The 23,669-nt window shown below is 38.5% G+C and overlaps 1 protein-coding gene across 5 annotated transcripts in view; it reads left to right on the top strand.

The window, feature by feature from the left end:
- LOC109914373 (5'-AMP-activated protein kinase subunit beta-2-like) overlaps positions 1 to 23,669 on the top strand; it is a 41,071-nt gene that overhangs the window by 12,867 nt on the left and 4,535 nt on the right. For 2 of the 5 annotated variants that reach the window (XM_020513965.2, XM_048602474.1), the window contains exons 5-7: positions 8,045 to 8,159; positions 16,911 to 17,044; positions 18,652 to 18,720. In XM_020513965.2, coding sequence (XP_020369554.1) covers positions 8,045 to 8,159; positions 16,911 to 17,044; positions 18,652 to 18,720 — 318 coding nt within the window. Of the gene's footprint in view, positions 1 to 8,044; positions 8,160 to 16,910; positions 17,045 to 17,167; positions 17,315 to 18,651; positions 18,722 to 20,995; positions 21,719 to 23,173; positions 23,615 to 23,669 lie in introns of those variants that run through there. The other 3 variants (XM_020513980.2, XM_048602475.1, XM_020513972.2) reach the window with 3 other exon arrangements.

The following is a 23,669-nucleotide window of genomic DNA, read 5'->3' as shown; positions in this document are numbered from 1 at the left end:
AATACGCCAGGTGTTGCCGAACCAGTATTTTAGACTTGCCTACTTTTCTACTTCATCCAATTGTAGAACATAGAAACATGAAAAACAGGAGCATGAGCAGTCCATTTTACCCTTCAGTACTGCTCTGCCATACAATGTGGTCATGGTTGATCCTCCAACTTAGTATCCTGTTCCCACTTTCTTCCCATATCCTTTGATCCCTTGAGCCCTAAGAACAGTTTTTAATTCCTTCTTGAAAACATTCAGTGTTTTGGCCTCAACTGCTTTCTGTGGCAGAGAATTCTACAGGCCTTCTGCTGTCTGGGTGAAGAAATTTCTCTTCCTCTCAGTCATTGATGGCCTACCCTGTATCCTTAAACTGTGACTCCATTTTCTCTGTCTGCTGTTAGAATTTTATAGGTTTCTATGATATCCCTCCTCATTCTTCTAAACTCTAGTGAATGTGAAAGTGAGAAGTGGCTGAGGAGGATTCTGGGAGAATTTTTGCTTCCTACTGATAGCATATAAAAGGAATGCGGACTCTAGCGGGAAGGGCTGTGGGGTCGAAGTGCTGCTGTTGAAGTCAACATACGGGCTTTAGAGAGCGTTGCATTTCGCTGAGTAGGGCAAGCCACGTTAAGGTACGGCAAGGTAAGGTCTTTCCTTTTCTTTCAATCCAGTTACTAGAGAGGTAGTAATGGCAGTTAATGGATTGAATGCTCCCCCTGAGAAATGTGGGAGATCAGGGAGAAGTCAAATGTCCCTGCCAACTACGTCTGCAGGAAGTGTGTCCACCTGCAGCTCCTCTCAGAACGCATGGATCAGTTGGAGGGCCAGTTGGACTCACTGAGGAGCATATAGGAGGTAGAAAGTTTTAAAGATAGGATGTGGTCACACCAAAAGTTCAGCCAGATAGATGGGTGACCTCCAGGAGGAGCAAGCAGTGCAGGTGTCCCCTGTGGCTGTTCCCCTCTCAACAAGTACACTGTTTTGGATATTGTTGGGAAGAATGGCCACTCGAGGAAAGCAACAAGAGTAGCCAGATCAGTGGCATAATGTTTGGCTCTGTTGTACAGCAGGGAAGGTTGAAGTTTAGGTGAACAGTAGTGATGAAGGACTCTATAGTCAAGGGCACAGATTGGTGTTTCTTTGTCCATGAGTGAGAGTCCACATTAGCATGTTGCCTCCCTGGTGCCAGGGTCAAGAAGGTCTCTAAGCGAGCACAGGGCATTCTGAAAGGGCAGGATGAGTAGCCAGAGGTTGTGGTCCATTTCGGTGCTATCGACGTAGGCAGGAAGAAAGATGAGGTCCTGCAAAGGGAATTTAGGGAGTTAGGTAGAAAGTTGAAAAGCAGGACCTCCAAGGTCGTAATCTGAGAATTGCTCCTTGTACCCAGTTCTAGTGAGGCCAGAAATTGGAAGTTGAAAGCCTGGCTAAAGAGATGGCATAGGTGGGATGGCTTCAGATACCTGGATGATTGAGATCTCTTCCAGGGCAGGAGGGACCTGTACAAGAAGGACAGGTTACACCTAAACTGGAGGTCTTTCCTCGCAGGGAGGTTTGCTAGTGGCACTCGAAAGGGTTTAAACTAGTGTGGTAGGGTGCTGAGAACAAGAGCAGTAGGTCAGCACATGGAATGTTTGAGGAGAAGGTAGAGGTTAAGTCAAGTAAATCTTATCAGCAGAATAGGCAGCGCCAGATTGATGAACACAGCGAGACTGATGGTCTGATGTGTATTTATTTTACTACAAGGAGTATAATAGGTAAGGCAGATAAGCCATAACTGTAAGATCATTCAAAATGACCAAAACCAATAGACTCGTTAGGTGAACCTCATAGAAAGCAAGAGAAATTCAAATCCTTATCCAAATCCTGAGGATACTCTTGACAGTACGTGTGATCATCATTTCAGCTCCTTGCGTCTGTGAAGACTTCACCTGTGTTATACCCAGACTAAACATAGTTCCTGAATAGCTTTAGAAGTGAAATTGAAGACTTGATTTGATTGATCTCCATTAGCAGTACGTATCAAGCGAAGAACTGGGTTAACTTTTTATCCATTTATCCGTGATTGTTCTTAAGGTACGAATTGAGTAGCCATATTCATGAAGGAAAAGGTATGCACGTGTCCCACTTTTATTTTAAGTCGAAGTCCCATACACCCCACCACCATTCTATCAAATTTATATTTTTTCATGGGAAATGAGCATCACTGGCTACCCCAACGTTTATTGCCCATTTGTATTTGCCCAGAAGATGTTTGAATCAACCATGGTGAGGGGCTGGAGTTATGTGTGGACCAGAAAAGATAAAGATGGCAGATTTCCTTCCCTGAAGGACACCAGTGAACCAGATGGGCCTTTACAACAATTGACAGTGATTACATTGTCACCATTACACAAGTTCTTTAATCCAGGTTTTATTGAATTCAAATTTTACCATCTACTGCAGTGGATTTCGAACCAAGGTCCCCTGACTATTAGCCTGGGTTCAGGATTATTTGTGCAATGACATTATTGCCATGCCACTATCTCATTGAAATGCTTCCTCAAAAACTGGTGTGGGAATTCAAGGTACCAGTTTCATTCTATGTTGTGGTTTTCCCACAACTTGGTATTTATGGCACGTTTTGCACAACTGTACCAAGCTCTTGTAAAGGTCAGTAAAAATATTGACTTAATATGTGCTTGGGTTCCAACATAGCCGGCCACTGGAATTTCTTGGACTGTCCTTCATATTTATTGACAGTATTTTGATAACATAATCACCAATAATTGACGAACCACCATTCTGTCTTCATCTGTGGGTCTCCACTTTTTCGTCAGAATTGCATTTTTCATATAGTAGCATTCCAGAGCTTTCTCACCTTCAGTTTCAGTTTGAGCCAATTGGGCTTCTTTACTTATCTCTGGATCGACTTGTTGAGACTCAATCAGAGGAGACTTGTTAAATGCTTCCTTTGGATATTCTAAATCTTCCGAAAAGGTTTTAGGTAATCAAATATCTGTCTGTGGTGCCAATTTGACCTCCAATGATGGGTTTGTTTAACCATTGCTCAAGAAGTACACATGTAGGAAATATTCCTGGAAAGTTTTCCTGTGTCTGCTCTGTTTCTTTGACTTCACTTCCCTTTCTGTTACTATTGGAGAAACTATAACCTTCTCTCCTGCCAAATTATTCACTAGGAGTAAGTCAGTTCCATCTACAGGTACATTATGTACAGCCCCTACAGTTACTGTTCCAAATATTAGATCACATTCTAGGTGTACCTGATATAAAGGCCAGCAGTATATATTCCTTAACAATAATATTTACTAAAACTTTGGCATTCTCATAGAAAAATCGTGTCTTTCCCCAGCAAAAGAGTTTAATGGTTCTTGTGTCTCTATGTTGACTACGGTTTACTTGCCTCATTTAAGGAATAAGTAGTTATTTTTTCTTTTGAGAAGACTCCCTGTAACTTTCAGTTACCTTGTTTTGTTTCCCTGCAATAAGTGTTTAAACTTGTTCTCACGGCTGAAGTTAGAGCTACAACTTGATCTGCTGTACTCTAAGTCAGGGATGTTTTCTCCACACTGACCATGTGAATCCTGATAACGCCCATTGATTTACCCAGCAATTAGTAGGAAGGTGTCCCACCTTATCACAATGTAAACACTTAGGCCTTTGCTATCACTTCCACCCTTAGAGCTTGTTTTTCCTTTACTTGCCTGAAATGCTGTTTCCCTTTTTCTCTGCCTGAAGTGCTGTTTCTCTTTTTTTCTCTCAAATTCAAGCTTTTCCTAAATTTCCAATGCAGTTTGATATTTTAATCATTTTTTTCTTCTTATTTCAAGCTGCTTCATCTGCGGTTGAATTCTCACTATCTCAATTGACTCACCATCTGGTTTACATGTCCATTCTTCCAACAGATGTTGTGTTTCTATTTCAGTTATGTCAGCCTTCCTAACCCCAACTTCTTTCTCTAATCCTAACTTTCCAGCCAATTCAGTTAGCCTAACCTTGGTTATTCTTTGCAAATTATTCAGGGATAAATCTTCCACCTGCCGAAATGTCTTAGTAACCGCCAAAGTCATTTTGACATAATAATGTACAAGAAACCTGGTATATTTCTGTTTATCCTTTTCCAATTATGTTTGCATCCCACTTCCAATTAAACATTGTTCTCATCAGAAATCTCAGATAAACCTCCACAATACCACTGAGCCTGGAGGAGTGCACTATCACTCTCGTCCCACAATTCCAAGATGCGGCGTCAGAAAGTAAAAATACTTTTTCATGTTGTCAAGGCAACTAATTAAGTAACTTACCTATTTCAGGTATTCAACAAAAAAGGTTCGCCAACCAGGTTTCTTAACAAACACAAGTAAGGCTTTTTATTTATTAAAACAAACTCTCAATAAAAATGCAATAACTTGTTACCATAGTAATAAGTAAAATGTAAATGGCTATCCCTCTAAATATCTGCAAAGCACACAGACTGTTCAGGAAAAGGGGGTAAATAAACTCTTTCTGTGCAAAGATTAGCCATCTGAAAATAGCTGTTTGGTCAATGGGTTATTCTTGAAGGCAAAGGGACATGTTGTAGGATGTGCTGGAGTTGGTTACTTTGATATTCTGACATGTGGTCATATAGTCAAAGATTGTTGTCTCTGAAGACAGGAAGACATAGCTTGCTCAGGAAATACCATCTTGAGATATTCATTTATTCACTTTCAAGCCAACAATGAACTGATGTAGAGTGTTTTCTTCCTAGAAATAGGAGAGAACAGCTCAGCAGCTTTTATATAGTATAGTTTCTTCCAACTCAGTTGATTTTTATTTCCAGGCTTCCCTCTAGTTCAACCAAATAAAACAAGAACCTTGCCAAGCTGGTCACTATTTAAAAACTGTCCCAGAAGGGTTTAAAACAAAGCAAACAGTAATCACCAGATGTGTGATTGCCAGGAAACATTGTTTTAAAAAAAATAATGTCCACAGTGAAGTTTAAATGGCTGCTGTGCAGGTATGTCCATACAAGCAGTGATAAATGCCTTTTTACACAGTCCTTCAGAACTCCAAGCAATGTTAAACATAAAGCACTTTCACAGTACATTACAATCTGTCTATTGTACACGGTGCTGCTGTTATCCATCAGTGATGGAATGAGTGAATGCTTAAGGCGCTGAATGGGATGCTTTGTCCTGAATGGTGTCAAACTTCTTGAGTGTTGTCGGGGATTCACTCATTCAAGCAAATATAGAGTATTTCATCACATTTCTGACTTAAGCACAGTAGCCGGTGGCCAGACGTGAGGAGTCATGAGCTGAGTTACTTGCCACAAAATTCCTAGCCTCTAACCTGCTCTTACTTTCTCGAGTTCAGACTCATATTTCCTCAGCATCTTCTTCCTGATGAGACACTGATGCCTTGCCCTCCACTTGTTAACATATCACTCTTGCACCTAATAGGACCTACTTTACTTCATTCTACCAATTCATTATTAAAAATTTCAGTGGCGGATGTTTGGGTTTCTCTTTATGTTGATTACTTTTCTGTTCTCATATTCTGTCTTCGCCAGTCTTTTTTCCTCTCTTCACTTCCCCTGAACATGCTCTGTTTGGCCTGTTCTTGTTTGAAGCATTCACCTTGCATGTATCAATAAGTCTTTTTTTTTTGATTCACAATGTTTTCTCTCTCCCTCATCATCCAAGGAGCTCCACCTTTGCTTCCCCGATATTTCGCTGTTGTTGGAATGTAACCGGCCTGTATCTGTAAAATTTCATCCTTAAATATCATCTGTTGTTCATCTACAGCTTGGTTTCATTTTATCCTGGCTAGATTTCCTCTTAGCCCAATGAAGTTAGCTCTCTTCCTATTTTGATTTTTTTTAAAATTGCTCTTAATTACTAACTGTGCCTTATAATATCATAATTACTTTTAGCTAAGTGTTCCCTCGAAACTTAGCGACATTTATTAGTACGTGATCCAGCAGTGTTTAGTGTGTGCCACCTAAAATTTACAAAGCTTGACAAAATTAAATGCTCTTGGTCTCTTTCAACATTGTCCTGGTATAAGCTGAGCCTACAAGATTCTTGAAGTCTTTTAATATGTTTTTCGCCCTTATTTGTTGGGAGGGAAGGAGGAATGGACAAGGCTCTGGATAATTATTTTTGTAGTTTTTTTTCGCTTTTGTTTTTTCTAATGACTGCACTCATACATTAAAGAGGGAAGCTGAACATTTCTGTTTCACAATCTGAATTGAGAAATTCCAGTTAAGTTTCCAGTTGATTTTGCCCAGTTCTAATTTGGTTAATTAAATGTTATATATTCTTGGTCCCAATGTGTACCTATTTCTAAGACTCATCTTAATTCAGCCCTGTATTCCTTAATTATTTTCTTACTTGAACCATCTCACCTTCCACCATTTTTCCCATTGATCAGATGTGTGTAAATACTGTTGTCATTTCTTGGGCATTTTAGAGACATTCAAGCTCTGAAAGTGATGCGGTGAAGAGCTTCAAGACTAATGCCTAATTTCAGATGAATGAGTTGTGAATTAATATCAGAGAAGTATTCATTCACACCTTACCCTGAATTTATTTTTCTAATGCTATCCAAAATTTTCTTTCCATTTCAACCCATCTCACATGCTGATCACCTGGGAAAAGCTTATTCAGCTCTCTTCATGTTTCTAACTACTTTTCTGTTATGTTTTGAGGTGCTTTTCATTTGTATAAACATCAGGTGTAGTGATTTGGTAGTATTCTGCCCTCCTGAGTCATAAGGTTTTGGGATCAGCTCCCACTTCAGGACTTGTACTTGGGTACAGCCAAAATCACAGCCATTCTAATTTCAGTTGAGACACTAAACTGGCTCATCTGCTTACTTGGGTGGTTGTAAAAGATCCCATTGTGCTGTTTTGAATTTTAACCAATATGTATCCCTAAAACAATAAAAAAAAATTCTCTGAGTATTATTACTGTCGGAGATTGTTTGTAAGAGTTTGCTGGGTGCTTACTAGCCACCATATCTCCTACTTTTGAAGCATAGTCACTGTTCCAAAGTATTTTGTTGGCTTTAAAGCAGTCTCAGGTTTCCAGTGGTCATAAAATAAAGATTAAAAAAGGAGGACTTGTATTTGTGATTTGGAAGTCGCATCGAGGAGTCGTATCAATGTTTGCTGATGATATCAAACTCGGCCACGTAGTAACTATGAGAAACAATGCAGGCTGTTATAACAGGACGTTGACAGTACAGCAAACTGGTCGATATACCCATTCAGCTCAGTGCAAAGAAATGTGATACCATTTGCACCAAATATAGACCAAGTTATAAAACTCCTTAAGACTGGATCTAAGGCTGGGTGGTATGTACACCTTTCATGGCCAGAGCACAGGCATTTTGCTTCTCCGTTGTAAGGACATTGAATGTACATGACAATGAAAGGGTCACAATTGAAGTATTGCATGTTGTTTTGGACACTCCGTTATGAGAGGTATTGCATCCATGGAAAATGCAGTCACAATTCATTAGATTTATAAGATTATCAGGAATGAGAAGTTATAACTAGTCAGAAGGGTTTAATGATGGTTTTTTTTTTAAAAAAAGTACAAAATTGGGAGTTCTAATAAGTATTTTGAGATGGTAAACTGACATATTGTTTCTATTCAGTGATGAATTTGCAAAAGTGGCACGTTTGATTAATATGAGAAGAAAATATTTAAAATATTCCATGTTCTAATAACTATTTTAATTCAAGTAACAATTGAGATAGAGATACTTGTTTGACGAGCCTGTGTGAAGTTGTTTTAAAAATAAATTGTTAAATGTTTCAAAATGAAAAATGTGAAAGTGTATGGGGATTGATACTACTGACATGAAAGGCCAAATGTCTCAACCTGTGTTGGGAATTGTATGACTATTTTTAAGGACCTTTTTTTTGGTGAAATATGGAAGTTACATTTGGCATAAAAATAATTTTCCATAAAAATTGCTAATAAGGGCAAATTCTGGTATTGTGAGACCACGGCACGCTAAAACGAACTGTAAAGGAATCTAGAATTGTCTTTCTCTTTCTTTTCAGCCAGTAACAACCAGTCAGCTCGGGACAATCAATAACGTCATTCAAGTGAAGAAATCTGACTTTGAAGTATTTGATGCCCTTAAACTGGACTCACTAGAGTGTTCAGATACTTCAGGTGAGGAGTGTATAGCTGTAGAGGGCCCAATCGGTCAAAATAAAACTGGTAGTTGATTAAAGACTTTTTTTAAAGAAAAAGATCATACAGTGGAAAAGCATGTATGTCTGGCGGCAAGTGGATGAAATTGATGGTATATATTTAATAGATTATTATTCATCAGCTTCTCGTATAGGAAAATACTTGAATTTATATGATCTCTTTTATGACCTGGGATTGTCCCAAACGCATTTCATCCATTGAAGTATTTTTGAAGTGTAATCTTTATTGTAATATTGGAAATGCAGTGGTCAGTGGCTAGATGATCTATTTTGGGTATTGACTGAGAGGTAAGTGTTGGCTAGAACATTGAAGTGAACTTATCTGCTATTCGTTAAATTGATGAAGGTAGTATTAATAATTTTTTTTACAATTTGTGTGCTTATTTGCAATGAAAAGTGGTATCTTTGTTGTAATGCACACCAACTAAACATTTTGATTGTGTCACGATAAGTGTGAAATTTTAGATAATTTATGATTTTTGCATTTCTGTTAGTAGAGTATTTGGAAGGAAAGTCAAAATTGAAGACTCTTCATGTGCATGAAAGTATTCTGTAATTTTGATGTTGATTCGACTTGTAAAATGGTATAGTGAAAGCTATCTAATCTGGTACTGAGGCACTCTGTACGAACTAAGAGGTAATATATGCAGCGAATGTCCAGGCAACATACTTGTTTGACGAGCCTGTGTGAAGTCCAAAAAAATGGTAGTGACTGTTTGGAGACCGGCCACAAATATTACCAATGTGAATTTTGGGCCCGAAACAGTTTAGAATAAGACTAAAGAAAAACCATAAATAATGCAGTTTAGAATACTGATCTTCCTTTCAGTGACTCTGGGTGCTCCGGTTTCCTCCACAGTACAAAGATGTGCAGGTTATGTGGATTGGCCATGCTAAATTGCCAATAGTGCCCAGGGGTGTGTAAGTTAGGTGGATTAACCATGGGAAATGCAGGGTTACAGGGAAAGGATAGTGAGATAGGTCTAGGTGGGATGCTCTATTTTGAGTTCTTCTAAGTGGTCAACCTGCAACATGATGTAATTCTAACCCTAACATTGAAGAATGCCCCAAGTTTGATTTCTGGTCTGTGCTGAGTTATCTAGTCTCTGCTTGGACAGAAACCAGATTGCTGGAATTGACCTTTGTACATGTGGAGTAGGGTAGAGGGAAAGAAAAGCAGGAATCCTCTGTAGTGACGACTCCTTGTGGATGTTGGTTTAAAGCTGCTTTGGACTTACCTCTAATCAACCCATTGTTAAATAGCCAATCAGTGTGTCTTGTTTTGATTCATAAGTGAAAATTGTGTTTTTTTATTCACTTATGGAATGTGAGCATCGCTGGCTGGACGAGCATTTATTGCCTTTTCCATAGTTGCCCTTGGAAGGTGGTGGTGAGCTGCTTTCTTAAATTGCTGCAGTCCATGTTCCGTAGGTAGACTCACAATTTTGTCAAGGAGGGAATTCCAGGATTTTGACCCAGTGACAGTGAAGGAACGGCAATATATTTCCAAGTCAGAATGGTGAATGTCTTGTAGAGGAAATTTCATGTATCTGCTGCCCTTGTCCTTCTAGATGGAAGTGTTTGTGAGTTTGGAAGGTGCTTTTTTTTTTGACATTTGGCTAAATGTCTTGGGGGCACCCAGCAATTGTGAATCTGTTATTCACCAGAATTATTGCACTCAGGAAGAGAGCTTATACTTAAGCAATACAAAATAACCATTTTGTGACAGTTTCCAAGCACTGAATTAGAAACATTCTGTAACTCCATTTAAATGTGTGGGAAAGGAGCAGCTGAGAAGAGTTTCAGTGACTGAATTCAACTTACGATTTGTAGTTTAAAAACAGATTGACACCAGTAATGGAGAGATGTAAGTATTACATTAAATTCATAGTTTAACCAGTTAAACCATTTTTATAACTTCAGATGACCAGAAATGATATTTCTCAACTTGAAAGCTTAATTAAATCTAACATCAATATGGCAGGGCAGATGACTTGTTATGGATGTAACATGTTGGAACTGGTGAACACGAATGTGATCCACAGTAACTGTGTCTGCAGCTTGAGGAACTGCAGCTTCCAGCTTATTAGCTGGATTCCAAAATGCAAGTACGATGATGCAGCAGGGAAGGTACAGGTTAACGGGGCAGTTTATTCCAGAAGGTAGTCATACATCAAGCTAGTTACATCTGTTTTGGTTTATTGGCAGGAGATTGTGACTACAGTAGGCAATTATAGAAGATAGCAATAGTGGAGAATCAGCCCTTGCAATAGTTCCAACAGGTTTGAGGTTTAGAGCTGAGAATATGAACTGCAGAGAGGATATATAAATTGACCACAGCACCATGCTGCACAGAGCTACTCAAGTCAGAGAAGTAAAAACTAATGAGGTTGTCACAGAGGAGAATACCATACTATTCTGTATGACCAAGGTGGAGAGTCCTGAAAACTCCCAAGCTGGAAAGGACTTTTGATTAAGAGTGGAAATATCCAATTATCCATGTACTCCATGTGGATACCATTAACATAGATAGGACTAGGAAGGTGGTTCTGCAGAAGGAGTATGAATAGCTAGCAGCTAAATTAGAAAGCACAACAACAAAGGGAATAATGTCTGAATTGTTACTTGAGTCACCAGAAGAGATTAGAGATTAATGCACAACCTGAAGATGGCGTGAGAAGAACATGTTTTGATTCGTGAAGTATCAGCACTAGGACTGGGGATAAAGAAGGCTGTACCATTGGGACAGCCTACACCTGAACTGCAGCAGGACCAATGTGTTGTCACATATAACTAGAGCTGTTAGAGAGGGCTTTAAACTAAGTAATAGACTGGAGGTAGGATCCATTTGAGAGAGGATTTAGAAAGTTAAAGCGAAAGGCCAAGTCAAATTTTCAGGCTAGCAATGTGAAAAGGGAAATCAGAGTAACAGGAAGGGATAGTGTGTGCAAACATAAGAAGGCATAGGGAAATAAGTTCAGGGTACAGAATGAAAGGTTCTTCTTATGAATGCTATGTGAATTCATAATAAAGAATGATAAAATGAAAACAAATAAAAATAAATGGCTAGAGTGAATATAATATAGGACAATGTGAGGTTATGCATTGTGGCAGTAGGTATATTATTTAAATGGCAAAAGGTTGCAGAAAGCTATGGAACAGAGGGTTTTGGGAGTCCTGATCCATGAATCACAAAAAGCTAGCATTTAACTTCATCTGCTAACAGGAAGACAAATGGGATGTTGGCCTTTATTTCAAAGGGAATGGAATATAAAAGTTAGGGAGGATTTGCTAAAAACATACACGGCACTAGCTAGACAGCTGGAATATTGTGAATAGTTTTGAGCTGCTTACAAGAGGAAAGGCACTGGAGGCGGTCCAGAGAAAGCTCACCAGGCTGTTACCAGGTGTGGACAGACTATCTTATGAGGATAGATTGAGTAGGTTGGGTCTGTAATCGTGGAAATTTAGAATGAGAGGTGACCTTCTTGAAACAAATGAAATTCGTAGGAGAATTAACAGGTAGATGTGGAAAGGATATATCCCCTTGTGGGAATGTCTAGGATCAGAGGGCCTTATCTCAGAACAAGGGATCACACATTTAAGATAGAGATGAGGAGGAATTTCTTTTCTCGGAGGGTAGTGAATCTGTGGATTTGTTCACCGCAGAGGGTTGTTGAGTCTGGGTCAATAAGTATATCCACGGCTGCGATAGGCAGGTTTTTAATCATTAAGGGAATCCAGAGTTATGGGGAAAATGCAGGAAAGTAGAGTAGAGGATTTTCAGTCATGGTCTCATGGAATAGTAGAATACATTTAATGGGCTGAAAGGCCTACTTCTGCTCCTATGTCTTGTAGTCTTAGTGTATGACATGATAGTTATTATAAAGAAATGTTTGCAAAGTGATAGTGGCTAGGAGCTGATAATTCAAGGACATTTCACATTTTAGGGCAGGAAGAAAGGAAAAGGAGGGTGGGCTGGCTCTGATAACAAAGCTTAAGGTCACTACAGTAATGAGAAATGATCTTGCTTTGAAGAATTGAAGTGAAGACTCAGCTGGATAGAGATAAGGAGCAGCAAAGGAAAGAAGTCATAGTGGGAGTGGTTTATATGCCACATAACAACTATACGTATAAATCAAAAATGATGGAAGTTTGTAAGAAAGGTACTGTAATATTTGTTTGAAATTTTAAACTTAGATTGGATGAATCAAAGTGGCAAAATTTGCTGAGTGGATGAGTTCTTAAGGTATCTTCAAGAGTGTTTTGAAGCTAATCATATTGAAACCAATCTGGGAACAGGCTATTTTTGACTTGGTAATATCTAATTAGGCAGAATTATTAAATAATTGCATTCTTTTTATACTTACCTGGGATGTTGTTATCATTGACAAGGCTAGCTTTTATTGCCCATCCCTAAAAGACTTTGAAAATGTAGTGGTGAGCCATGTTTTCAAGCCACTGCAGTCAGTCTCGTGCAGGTACATTTACAATGCTGTTAGGAAAGGAGAATAGTAAAGAATCCTTTAAGAAGTGATCATAACCTGCTGGAATTTCACATTGATTGATAATGGGAAATTTTGATCTCAAACTCATATCGTAAACCTAAATACAGGCAATTACAAACCTATAAAGAGGTTAGAATGGAAAATATGTTACAAGATGGTACAGAACCATTGGAAAAAAATTAAGGAGATACTTCACATCTTTTCTGAGTCATGCTCCATTGTGAACATAAAAATGTACAGGAAAGTTGCCCGATCCGTGGCTAATCCGTGGAATTTCAGTCAATTCGAATGAAAAGGTGTAAGATACTGCAAAGGTTAGTGGTTGTCCACACGAGTGGGAATTTTTGAAAATAAGTAAATGTTAACTTAAGAAAAAGGAGAAATTGAAATAAACCAACAAGTAATATAAACAGATAGTAAAAGTTTCCAGAAATATATAAGAAGGCAAAGACCATTTCGAATAAGTGTTAGTCTCTTTTCGGGCGAGTCTGGAGAATCAGTAAAGGCAGATTTGGATTGTATCTGCTTTCACAGTACAAAATACAGAAGGCATCCCAAAATAGGTGAAAAAAATGCAAAAAGGAGGAACTTGAAGTAATTATGATCACAAAAAGAAAAATACAACCTATATTAATTAAGAGCAGGAGAAGGCCACTTGGCCGTCGACTGTGTTCCACCTGGCTGATCTGATTTCAACCTCAACTCCACATTCCTGCCTATTGCCAAAAACCTTTCATCTCTTTGCTGATCAAGAATCTATCTACATCTATCTTAAATATCTTTAAAAATTCTGTCTCCATTAAAGAAAAGAATTCCAAAGACACTCGACCCTCTGAGAGGAAATAAAAAGGTTGTTCTAACATTGAATTTATGCTAGTAGTAGGGAAATTAATGAGACTAAAGGCTGACAACGTCCCCAGAACTGATGTTCTGCATCTGAGGGTCAGAAATGAGTAGCTGAAGAAATAGTGAGTGAATTGGTTGCATCTTTTCAAAGTTCTCTACATTTTAGAAAGGTTCAAGACCATAAAAAATAAGAACAGGAGTAGACTGTTCAACTCCTTGAGCCTGCTGTGTCATTCAACAGGATCACGGCTGATTCAATATTCCTCATTTCCATTTTCCTGCCCTTTTCCCATAACCTTTGATTCTCTATACTTTTATACACACACACACAAACATTAATGGCTTAGAGGAAGAAAGTGCAAATGACACAATAATAGGTGGAAAGGCAGGTTATGGGAGGAATGCAAACAATTTACAGAGAGATATTAATAGGTTAAGTAAGTGGGCAAAAAATGGCAAATAGAGTATAATGTGGGAAAATGTGACGATTTTTTATATTTTGTAAGGGAGAACAAAAGAATAGAATATTATTTAAATGGGGAAAAACTGTAGAAAGCTGCAATACAAAGGGACTTGTGGGTACTTATACCTGAAACACAAAGCCAACACATAGGTGCAGCTGGTAATCGGGAAGGCTAATGGAATATTGGCCCTTATTTCAGGTGGGTAAGAGTATAAGAGTACGGAAGTCTTACTGCAACTGTATGAGATGCTGGTGAGAGCACATCTGGAGTATTGTGAGCAGTTTTGATCCCCTTATTTAAGGAAAGGTATAATTTCGTTGGAGGCAGTTCAGAGAAGGTTCACTAGGCTGATCCCTGGTGTAGAGGAATTGTCTATTGAGCAAAGGCTAAACAGCCTGGGACTCTACTCGTTGGAGTTTAGAAATGGTGATCTCGTTGAAACATATAGATTCTTAAGGAGCTTAACAGGGTAGATGTCGAGAAGATATTTCCTTTCATGGAAGAGTCTAAGACCAGAAGGCAGTCTCAGACCAGAAGGCAGTCTCAGAATAAAGGAGTTCAAATTTGAGACTGAGATGTCGAGGAGTTTCTTCTCTGAGGGTTGAGAGTCTTTAGATCCCCTTGCCACAAGAGCTGTGGGGGCAGAGTCTGTGTATATTTAAGACTGAGAAAGATTCTTGATCAGTAGGGGAATCGAGGATTAGAGGGAAAGGGCAGGAAAGTGAATGTGATGAATTTTGGATCAACCATGATGCTGTTGATTGGCGGAGCAGGTGCAAAGGGCCTACAGGTGCAAAGGGCCTAAAGGCTATCCTGATCTTATTTCTTATGGTGTTAAAAATCTATTTATCTCAGCCTTAAATATACACAAGGATTCTGCCACTACAGCTTTTTGTGGCAAGGAGTGCAAAAGACTCAGAACCCTCTGAAAGAAGAAATTCTACCTCATCCTCAGTCTTAAATTAACATCCCTTTATCCTCAGACTATGTCCTCTGGTCTTAGACTCTCCAATGAGGGGATACATCCTCTCAGCATTTAGCCTGTCAAGCTCCTTAAGAATCCTCTATTTTTCAATGAGATGACCTTGCATATTTCAAAATTCCAATGAGAAGTGCCCCAACCTGTTTAACCTTTGTATGTATGACAGTCCCTCCATACCCGGAATCGTCCTAGTGAACCTTCTCTGAACTGCCTCCAATGAAATAATATCCTTACTGAAATAAGAGAACCAAAACTGCTCACAATACTTCAGATGTGGTCTCACCAGTGCCTTGTACAGTTGCAAATGTAACACCACTATTCAAGAAAGGAGAGAGACAAAAACCTAGAAACTATAGACAAATTAGTTTAACATCCTTTATTGGAAAAATAAAAGAATCCATAATTAAAGAGGTGGTAATAGGACATGTAAAAAATTACAATACAATAATGTCATTATGGTTTTGTGAAAAGGAAATTTTGTTTGACAGTTTTTTTGTTTGTTGAGATTGTAACAAGAAAGTGAATAAAGGGAAACCAGTAAATGTAACATAATTGGATCTCCAAACAAGTATTTGATAAGATGCCACATAATGGTTACTGTGTTAGGATTGAGACATTAACACTTAGAGGACTGGCTGACTAACAGCAATCAGAATCAAAATAAATGGATATTCTCAGGTTGGCAAACTAATTAGTGATTGCCACTGGGAATAGTGTCCAATCCACAACAGTGGGTAGTGTCTAAAATCTAGCTGTCCAAATGGAGATTGTCTGAAAACTCACCACTTGTTGGCATCAATTTTAACTGAATAAATTATTTTTGAAAGTAAAATTACCTGAAAAATTTGGCTAGCTACTGCATTGTCTCCAGACTAGTTCTGGCTTCACAGTCTGTTGAATGCTCCAAGTGAGCCTTGAACTCATATGGCCTGGCTTAACCCGAGTTACCAATGATCAGAACACGTGACTGAAAATATCCAAATTTCTACACCGCCTTGATCCCAAGGTTGCTAAATTTGTTATTGTACCTGTAGTTATAATTTATATTAATGATCTATATTAAGACTTGGATGAAGGGACAGACTGTATAATAGCCAAATTTACTTATGATATAAATTGAACTCGGAAATTCTGAAGAACTTCTGAAGGAAGAGTCTGCCAAGGTATATCAGGAGGTTGAGTGAGTGAGCAACATTTTGGTAAATGAAGTATAATGTGGGAAAATGTGAGGTTGTCCACTTTGGCAAGAAAAATGAAAAAAAAACATTAAACAGAATGAAGCTGCAGAATGCTACAGTAAGAGGGAGTCTCAGTATCCTTGAACATGAATCAAAAATGACAGGAGTAATTCGGAATGCAAATGGAATGTTGATTTTTAATTGCCAGGAGGATGAAACATGAAAGTAGGGAAGTATTGCTAGAACTGTCCAAGGCATTGGTTGAACTGTACTGGATTACTGTGAACAGTTTTGGGAGATGCCAAAAGGAGGTTTCGCCTTCTGGTGGAAGCTAGAACTAGGTGCAGTTTAAAATATGAGGGAGTCTCTGATTTAAGGCAGATGAGCAGGAAGTTTGTAGAAGATCAGTAGTGTTTGGAGTTCCTTTCCACAGACATCAATGAGTAAATAAATTCAAAGCTGAGTCAGACAAATTTTTCTTTGATTGATAAAGGATTTGAGGGTTATGGAGATCCTGAAAGAAAGTGGCGTTAAGGCCACCATCAGAACTGACATGATGAGGAATGATTGAGCAGACTCAATGTACTGAAAAGCCTGCTGCTATAACTAATTGTCTTCAACTGGATAGGCCATATTCAGTGATGCCACACTATATTCTAAGAGAAGACAAAGCTTTTTTTTTCAATAATTTGTATACACTGTTCTACTGATGTAATATTCCATTTGTTTTAGATTTGTCAAGCTCCCCTCCAGGTCCATACCATCAGGATATATATGTGTTGAAGCCTGAAGAACGTTTTAAGGCACCTCCCATTTTACCTCCCCATCTGCTCCAGGTCATTCTCAACAAGGACACACACATTTCAGTAAGTTCATTAAAATGATTAATTTGCTGGTGTAGCCATAAACAAATCTGTCATTTCATCTTCTCATTTGGTCCCTACGTTATTCCAACTGCTTACAATTTATATATAATTTTAAATCTTCAGAACCCTCTAATAGTACATACAAGACTGAGGCAGGAACGCAAACTGTTTTTAAATGCATTTGTCAAGTGCTTATGTGGAAGAAAGAACACATTTTGTTTTTTCCAGAAATAAACTCCAACCTTAAATTCTATCAGTGAATCATCAAAGGTACGTTATAATATTAAAAAAAAGATTATCTATTCATTTATCTAAGTGTTCTCTTTGGGACCTCTGTGCAGAAATTGGATCTGTGTTTCACAAGATTGTAAGAGTAACTATAATTAAGAAGTACTTAATTAATTATAAACAATTCTGACAGCCTGAAGTTGTGAGTAGTACTATGTAAATTCCAGTTCTTTCCAGTACTTATATTGCTCCATTTTTCTATAACCTGTAATATTAATATTAAATTTCAGTCATCTGATCAATTGAATAACTGAACTAAGTCCTTCTACAATCTGTTTACTGTGTCATTTGTCCTTTTTGCTTCTTCTGTTTTCCTGTCCTCTGGATCTTTGATAAGCTTATAGTTATATTTTGCAATTTTCGTAGCTAAGAAACTACAGGAGTCCAAATACTGAAGTTCACAATTCTGCACTTGACAGCAACAGCTCAGTATAAACAACACCTCTCACCAGTATGGACCGTTTCTCAATTTTAAAAATAAATTCTATCTCACATTCTCTTCAGATTTTCCATGATTTGTAGTTTTGCTAAATGTTCTGTGTGGGAAATTATCAAAGATATTCCATAAATTTATAAGGCTTCTCACCATGAATCTTTCCCTTTTTAAATCATTGTTGACTATTAAAATAATTTTGATAATCCAATAAGTAGTTATCTGTTACTTAAAATTATTATTTTACCTGGTTCAGCGCTACTGTTTCTGCTTAGACCATATCAGTCGCTCATTTTTATGTGTATTACCTCCAGTGACGGAAAGATCTTTCATGAGAATTCAAAAATTTCTTTTCCACTCTTGTCCATTTTCTTCACATAAACATCGCCTAGTCCAGTGGATTTGTCAGTGTTAAAGTCTTTTGTATTTATGAAATATATTGCACTGTTTTCAGACTTCCTGCAAGTCTAGATGTTTTTAATTTGAAGATAAGTCAGTGTTTTCCTCCAAAGTTTCAGTTTAGTCCTTAACTACTCTTTCGCTGTTTTATTTATATATCCTTTGCCTGTTAAAACCCAGTTCTTTTTCAATCCATTCTTGCAATTTTCTATTTTCCCTCCACTGTTGTCTCACTTTTCCTGAAGTTTTTGTTTACCTTCTGACTCCAACATCGGGATTTGACGTGGAGAATTTTATTGCAAATGGATTGCAAGTTAATACAAATAGTTCAGATTGGAATGATATTATTTGTTGTTTTTTAAGCAGCCTTTAGAGAGCTGTTGCAAACCTGTTTCAGGGTTTAACTAACTATTAATCTTTATTCTATAATCTATATAAGCAATTGGTAGACTGTAAGATTAATCAGTTTTTTAACTTGTTCATCTAGTGTGATCCTGCTTTACTACCTGAACCAAACCATGTGATGTTGAATCATCTATATGCACTTTCCATAAAAGTAAGTTGGTTATACATTTCAAATTCTGTTGAAATTGAATGTGACCTATGTAAAAATAGTGAGTAAAGAAATGTGCGCTTTTCTCATTTTATTGGCTTGTTGAAGTACATTAGATCAACCAATTAATTACTTTAACTATCAACTATGTTCAAATGAAGAAATTGAAGAGTCAGCGTAGAGTTTGTAGAAGTCCTTAAAATGTTCAAGCCTTGATAGCTAGTTAGAATTATTAAAAACTATAAATGCAGTGTTCTTGAGATGAGCTATATACTTAGGAAAATAGTATACAGTCAGCTGCAATACCAAGGGAATAAGCAGTGTTTACAAACTTTGCTATCTTGTGCACATGCCATTCAGTGTGGAACCTTAAGTTAGGTATTTTAGGTCTTGCATGACTTCCTATTTGACCAGGCAGTGTTTTCTAAACATAAATAAGAACAGAAGTTCTAGGAAAACTCAGCAGGTCTGGCAGTATCTGTGGGCAGAAAACAAAGTTAACGTTTCAATTATAGATTTCCAGCACATTTTTAATTTCAGATTTCCAGCATCTGCTGTGTTTTGTGTTTATTTTAATGATGTTTCAAACAGTTGCTTTTTTTTGAGACTGATGATTTTGAATTCTGCAGATTGTACGGTGATTTCCACAAATAACAGATCATTTATTTTCAGGTTTCTTCATCACAGCCTGTACTTTCAGGACAGTTGATACATTACAGTTGACGGTGTGCAATCTGGCATGGCTCCAAGGCACAAAATATTATTCTTTCAGGGCATCCCCCACACCAAGGACTACTTCTTGATTTTCAGAGTTACTTTTAGGGTTTTAGGAGTTTTTTCTCTTCATTCCCACAAACTCCATCATTAGGTGATGCAGTCATACAGTAACATTACCTTTTTTCTATATTTGTGTGAACAAAAACCCAAAACAACTGCAGATTCTGTAAATCACTGTTCTGAGCGAGGGTCACTTGACCCGAAATGATAACTCTGATTTCTCTACACAGGTGTTGCCAGATCTGCTGAACTTTTCCAGCAATTTCTGTTTTTGCCTTCTATATTTGTGTTGATCTCAAGGGTATTGGATTTGCACAGAGGAAGATTCAGAAGAATTCATCAATATTCTCAATAAATAATATTAGCCCTATTAAATTTAAAGCCACAACACAGAATGAAATCATTAATTTTCTAGATGTCACAATACTTAATTTGGAACAAGACAACAAGCATAAGTTATCAAATGCTTTTTTCAAAATAACTTTCAGATGCTTCTGCATACAAAAAGCCATCCCCCAAATACATCTTCTGCAAACTAGTGAGATCACATCTTGTCCATTGTATATTTCAAAGTGAGGATATTTTAAACAATCACAGCTATCCTTTTTACTGAATTTCAGATCACATCTCAGATTTAAATTTAGCCATTGACAATGTTCATTGCGACGGCATTCACTGCAGTCTTCCCCATAGACTAGCTCCTGCACATATGCAGCCATAAGCTAGAGATAGCACATCCATCTGCAAGTAATGAATTACTTCAGTAACTTCAAGTTTTTCTTAGCTCATAGTTAGTTGTGTTCCTTTATTAACAAGTTTGAAAATGGTCTATCTTCTTTGTAACCTCCCTGACTCCTCCTTGCCCTTGCAGTGTCCCACTCTCTCTCATCCTCCTTGTGACCTCCCATTCTCTCCCTCACCCCTTTCAGCAAAATTGTCACCACCCCATCTCCTTGCAGCCCACCTGTCTCTCTCTAGCCCCACTGTGGTCAGCCCTGACTCGTATCAGCTTGCTTCCTGGCCCACTTGTATCCTTCTGTGTTCTGGTGGCTGCCTTGTGGCACAGTCTGCCTCTCCCTGAGATGCCTATACCATGCCCCCCAGCTGTCTTGCAGCTCCCTCAGCATTTTTGTGGTCGTCTCTATTCCTCTTGCCATTTCTCTCCTCTCCGCCCTCAACCCCCTTACTGCTTACACTATTTCCCACAGCCCCCAAGTACCCCTGTCCTGCCCTTCACCTCTATCCCTATTACAGCCTTCCTGTCTCCCCACAGTTTACCCTTGGCTCCCCAACCCCATCTTGCATCTAGTGGGCAGACAACTGCCTCGGCAAAAATGAAGCTTTCCATTCCCCCTCCAAGCATTGATGCTCCCAGCCTCTGCTTCCCCTCCTGAACTTTGCAAAATGGTTGCCAGACCACCTGCTGCCCACTGCTAGCACTCACTAACCTAGCTGCTCTTCCAATCATAAGCTGATTCTCTGCTGTGTTTGTTTCTGTTAGGTTCACTCGTAAACTTATCAGCAGAAAACACAGGAGACAACCAGTCTACAATTCGAGGAGCAATTCTTCATCCTTTCCTTCCATTCTATTTATGAGGCAGACTTTTCTCTGGTTGGTCATCCCTGTGAATCTTTTCAGACAATTTTGGCTTTTGGGGGCAGATTTTCACTGCCTTCGTGTATCTGCTGCTTCTTGCAGAAATGCGCTTTAGGGAGTCAGGAGGACATCAACCAGCTCTGCTGAAATGAGGTTGATAGCAGTTGATTATTATCATTGTCAACTGGACAATTTATTAATTCATAATGCTTACAAAGAAACTTAGTATTGTCAAAGGCATTCCTTGTGCAGTTGGATTTCTAAGCTGCTCCACCTCATTGGCTTTCTGAAGACACAGTTCTAACACTCTTGACAAAAGATTTGCCTAGCCTATTCCTCAAGAATTAAATTAAAGCAAAATACCTTGGAAGCTGAAATAAAAAGAGGAAATTCTGGAGAAACTCAGCAGGTCTGCCAGCATCTGTGGAGAGAGAAATGGAGTTAAAATTTCAAGTCCAGTATGAGTTAAGACCTGAAGAATGGACTCGAATCCTTAACTTATTTCTCTCTCTTCAGTTAGGTAATTGACAGATGACTGCCTGTGCAATGTGCAAATTGGCAAAGGTTAAATAAAACTCAGAGCCATAGAATCGTACAGCACAGAAACAGACCTTTCAATCCAACCAGTCCATGCCAATCATAATCCCAAACTAAACTAGTTCGACATGCCTGCGCTTGGCCCATATCCTTCCAAACATTTCTTCTTGTACTTGTCCAGATGTATTTTAAACATTGTAACTGTACCCACATCCACCCCTTCCTCTGAAGGTTTATTTCATACATGAACCACTCTCCGTGCAAAAAAAAATTGCCCTTCATGACTTTTCAAAATCTTTCACCCCTCACGTTAAAAATATGGCCCCTAGTCTTGAAATCCCCTACCCTCGGGAAAAGACACCGGCCATTCACATTATCTTTGTTTTGATTTTGATTTTATTGGCACGTATACCGAAATACAGTGAAAAGCTTTGTTTACGAGCAGCACAGGCCGATCACAGCAAGCAATGGATGTGCAGATCCAAAAAGATTTAGAGGCATACAGGTTACATTGCAGGTTAGATTATTTGAGGCTCGAGTGCATGCAACAGTATGATAATGGCCGGAAAGAAGCTATTCCTGAACCTGCTCATGTGTGTGTTCTCTATACCCTTCATACCTATCTATACCCTGCATGATTTTATAAACCTCTATAAGGTCACCCCTCAACTTCCTACATTCCAGTGAAGCAAGTCCCAGCCTACCCAGCCCCTCCTAACTTAAACCCTCCATTCCCAGCAACATCCTGGTAATTCTCTTCTGAACCCTCTCTAGCTAAATAATACCCTTCCTATAACTGGGTAACCAGAACTGAACACAGTACTCCAGAAGAGGCCTCACTAATGTCCTGTATAACCTCAACATAACATCCCAACTCCTATACTCAAAGGTGTGAGCAATGAAGGCAAGCATGCCAAACACCTCCTTAACCACTCTATCCATATGTGATGCAAACTTTAAAGAATTATGCACTTGCACCCCTAGGTTCCTGTGTTCTACGACACTACCCAAGGCCCTACTTTTAATTGTATAAGTCCTGTCCTTGTTTTCTTTACCAAAATGCATTTATCCACATTAAACTTCATCTGTCACTCTTCAACCCATTGCTCCAATTGATCAAGATCTCTTTGTAATTTTAGATAACCTTTTCTGTCCACCATACCACCAATCTTGGTGTCCTCTACCAACTTACTAACAATGCCTTCTATTTTCTCATCTAAATCATTTATATAAATGCTAAACAAAAGTGGACCCAGCACCAATCTCTGCTGCTGCCAGACTACTGTAATTCTCCAACATTTTCTCTTTTTATTCCACCAGAGTCAAGTATGCTTTTTTGTATCCCTCAGGCAAGCTATTTTTGTTCTCTCCATGGTGGCATTGACTTCTTGGTTTGCCCAGGGAAAGGTCAAATGCTTAATGGCAGTCAGTGTCCAAAGCCTCACCTCACACCTGTTGATAATCCTGCTTCTTAGAATGTTCTTTAATTTGCCGCTGTCCAAATATGCCAAGTAAACCGATTTACCTTCACTTTGGCAATCTTAGGGTGATATCAACAGTTAAGAGACAGTGGATGGACCTTCAAGGAAATGTGGTCAAGTCTGCAATTCAACATGACCTTCCATTTTGAATCACTAGTACATGTGGTTTTCCTCTCAATTTTAAGAGTATTTTCAGACTGCCTTGTCTATTGAATGATGTTTTTCCTTATGTGAATTGAGCCATCTTTTCAAAGCTAGTGTTTGAAACAGAACGGGAAAAAATATTCTGTCTTCCTGCTGAATTTTCTTCTGCTGCATTCTGAATATCTCAAAGCAAAAAGGAACAGGTCCTACCCTGCAACCTAAGATCGCTAAATAGTTAATGTCAAATCTCAACAAGCCAGAGAGCTCTCTCTAGTGGCCAAATGCCATAACAATCATTACCATGAATGCCATGACACCTTGGTCAAAGTCAGAAGTCACACGATACCAGGTTATAAGCCAATAGGTTTATTTGAAATCACAAGCTTTCGAAGCACTGCCCCTTCATCAGGTGAAGT

The sequence above is a fragment of the Rhincodon typus genome, chromosome 10 (genome assembly GCF_021869965.1).
Source record: "Rhincodon typus isolate 14 chromosome 10, sRhiTyp1.1, whole genome shotgun sequence".
NCBI lineage: Eukaryota > Metazoa > Chordata > Chondrichthyes > Orectolobiformes > Rhincodontidae > Rhincodon > Rhincodon typus.
The sequence above is the reverse complement of the archived record's forward strand: the minus strand, read 5'-3'. Positions and strand labels throughout refer to the sequence as shown.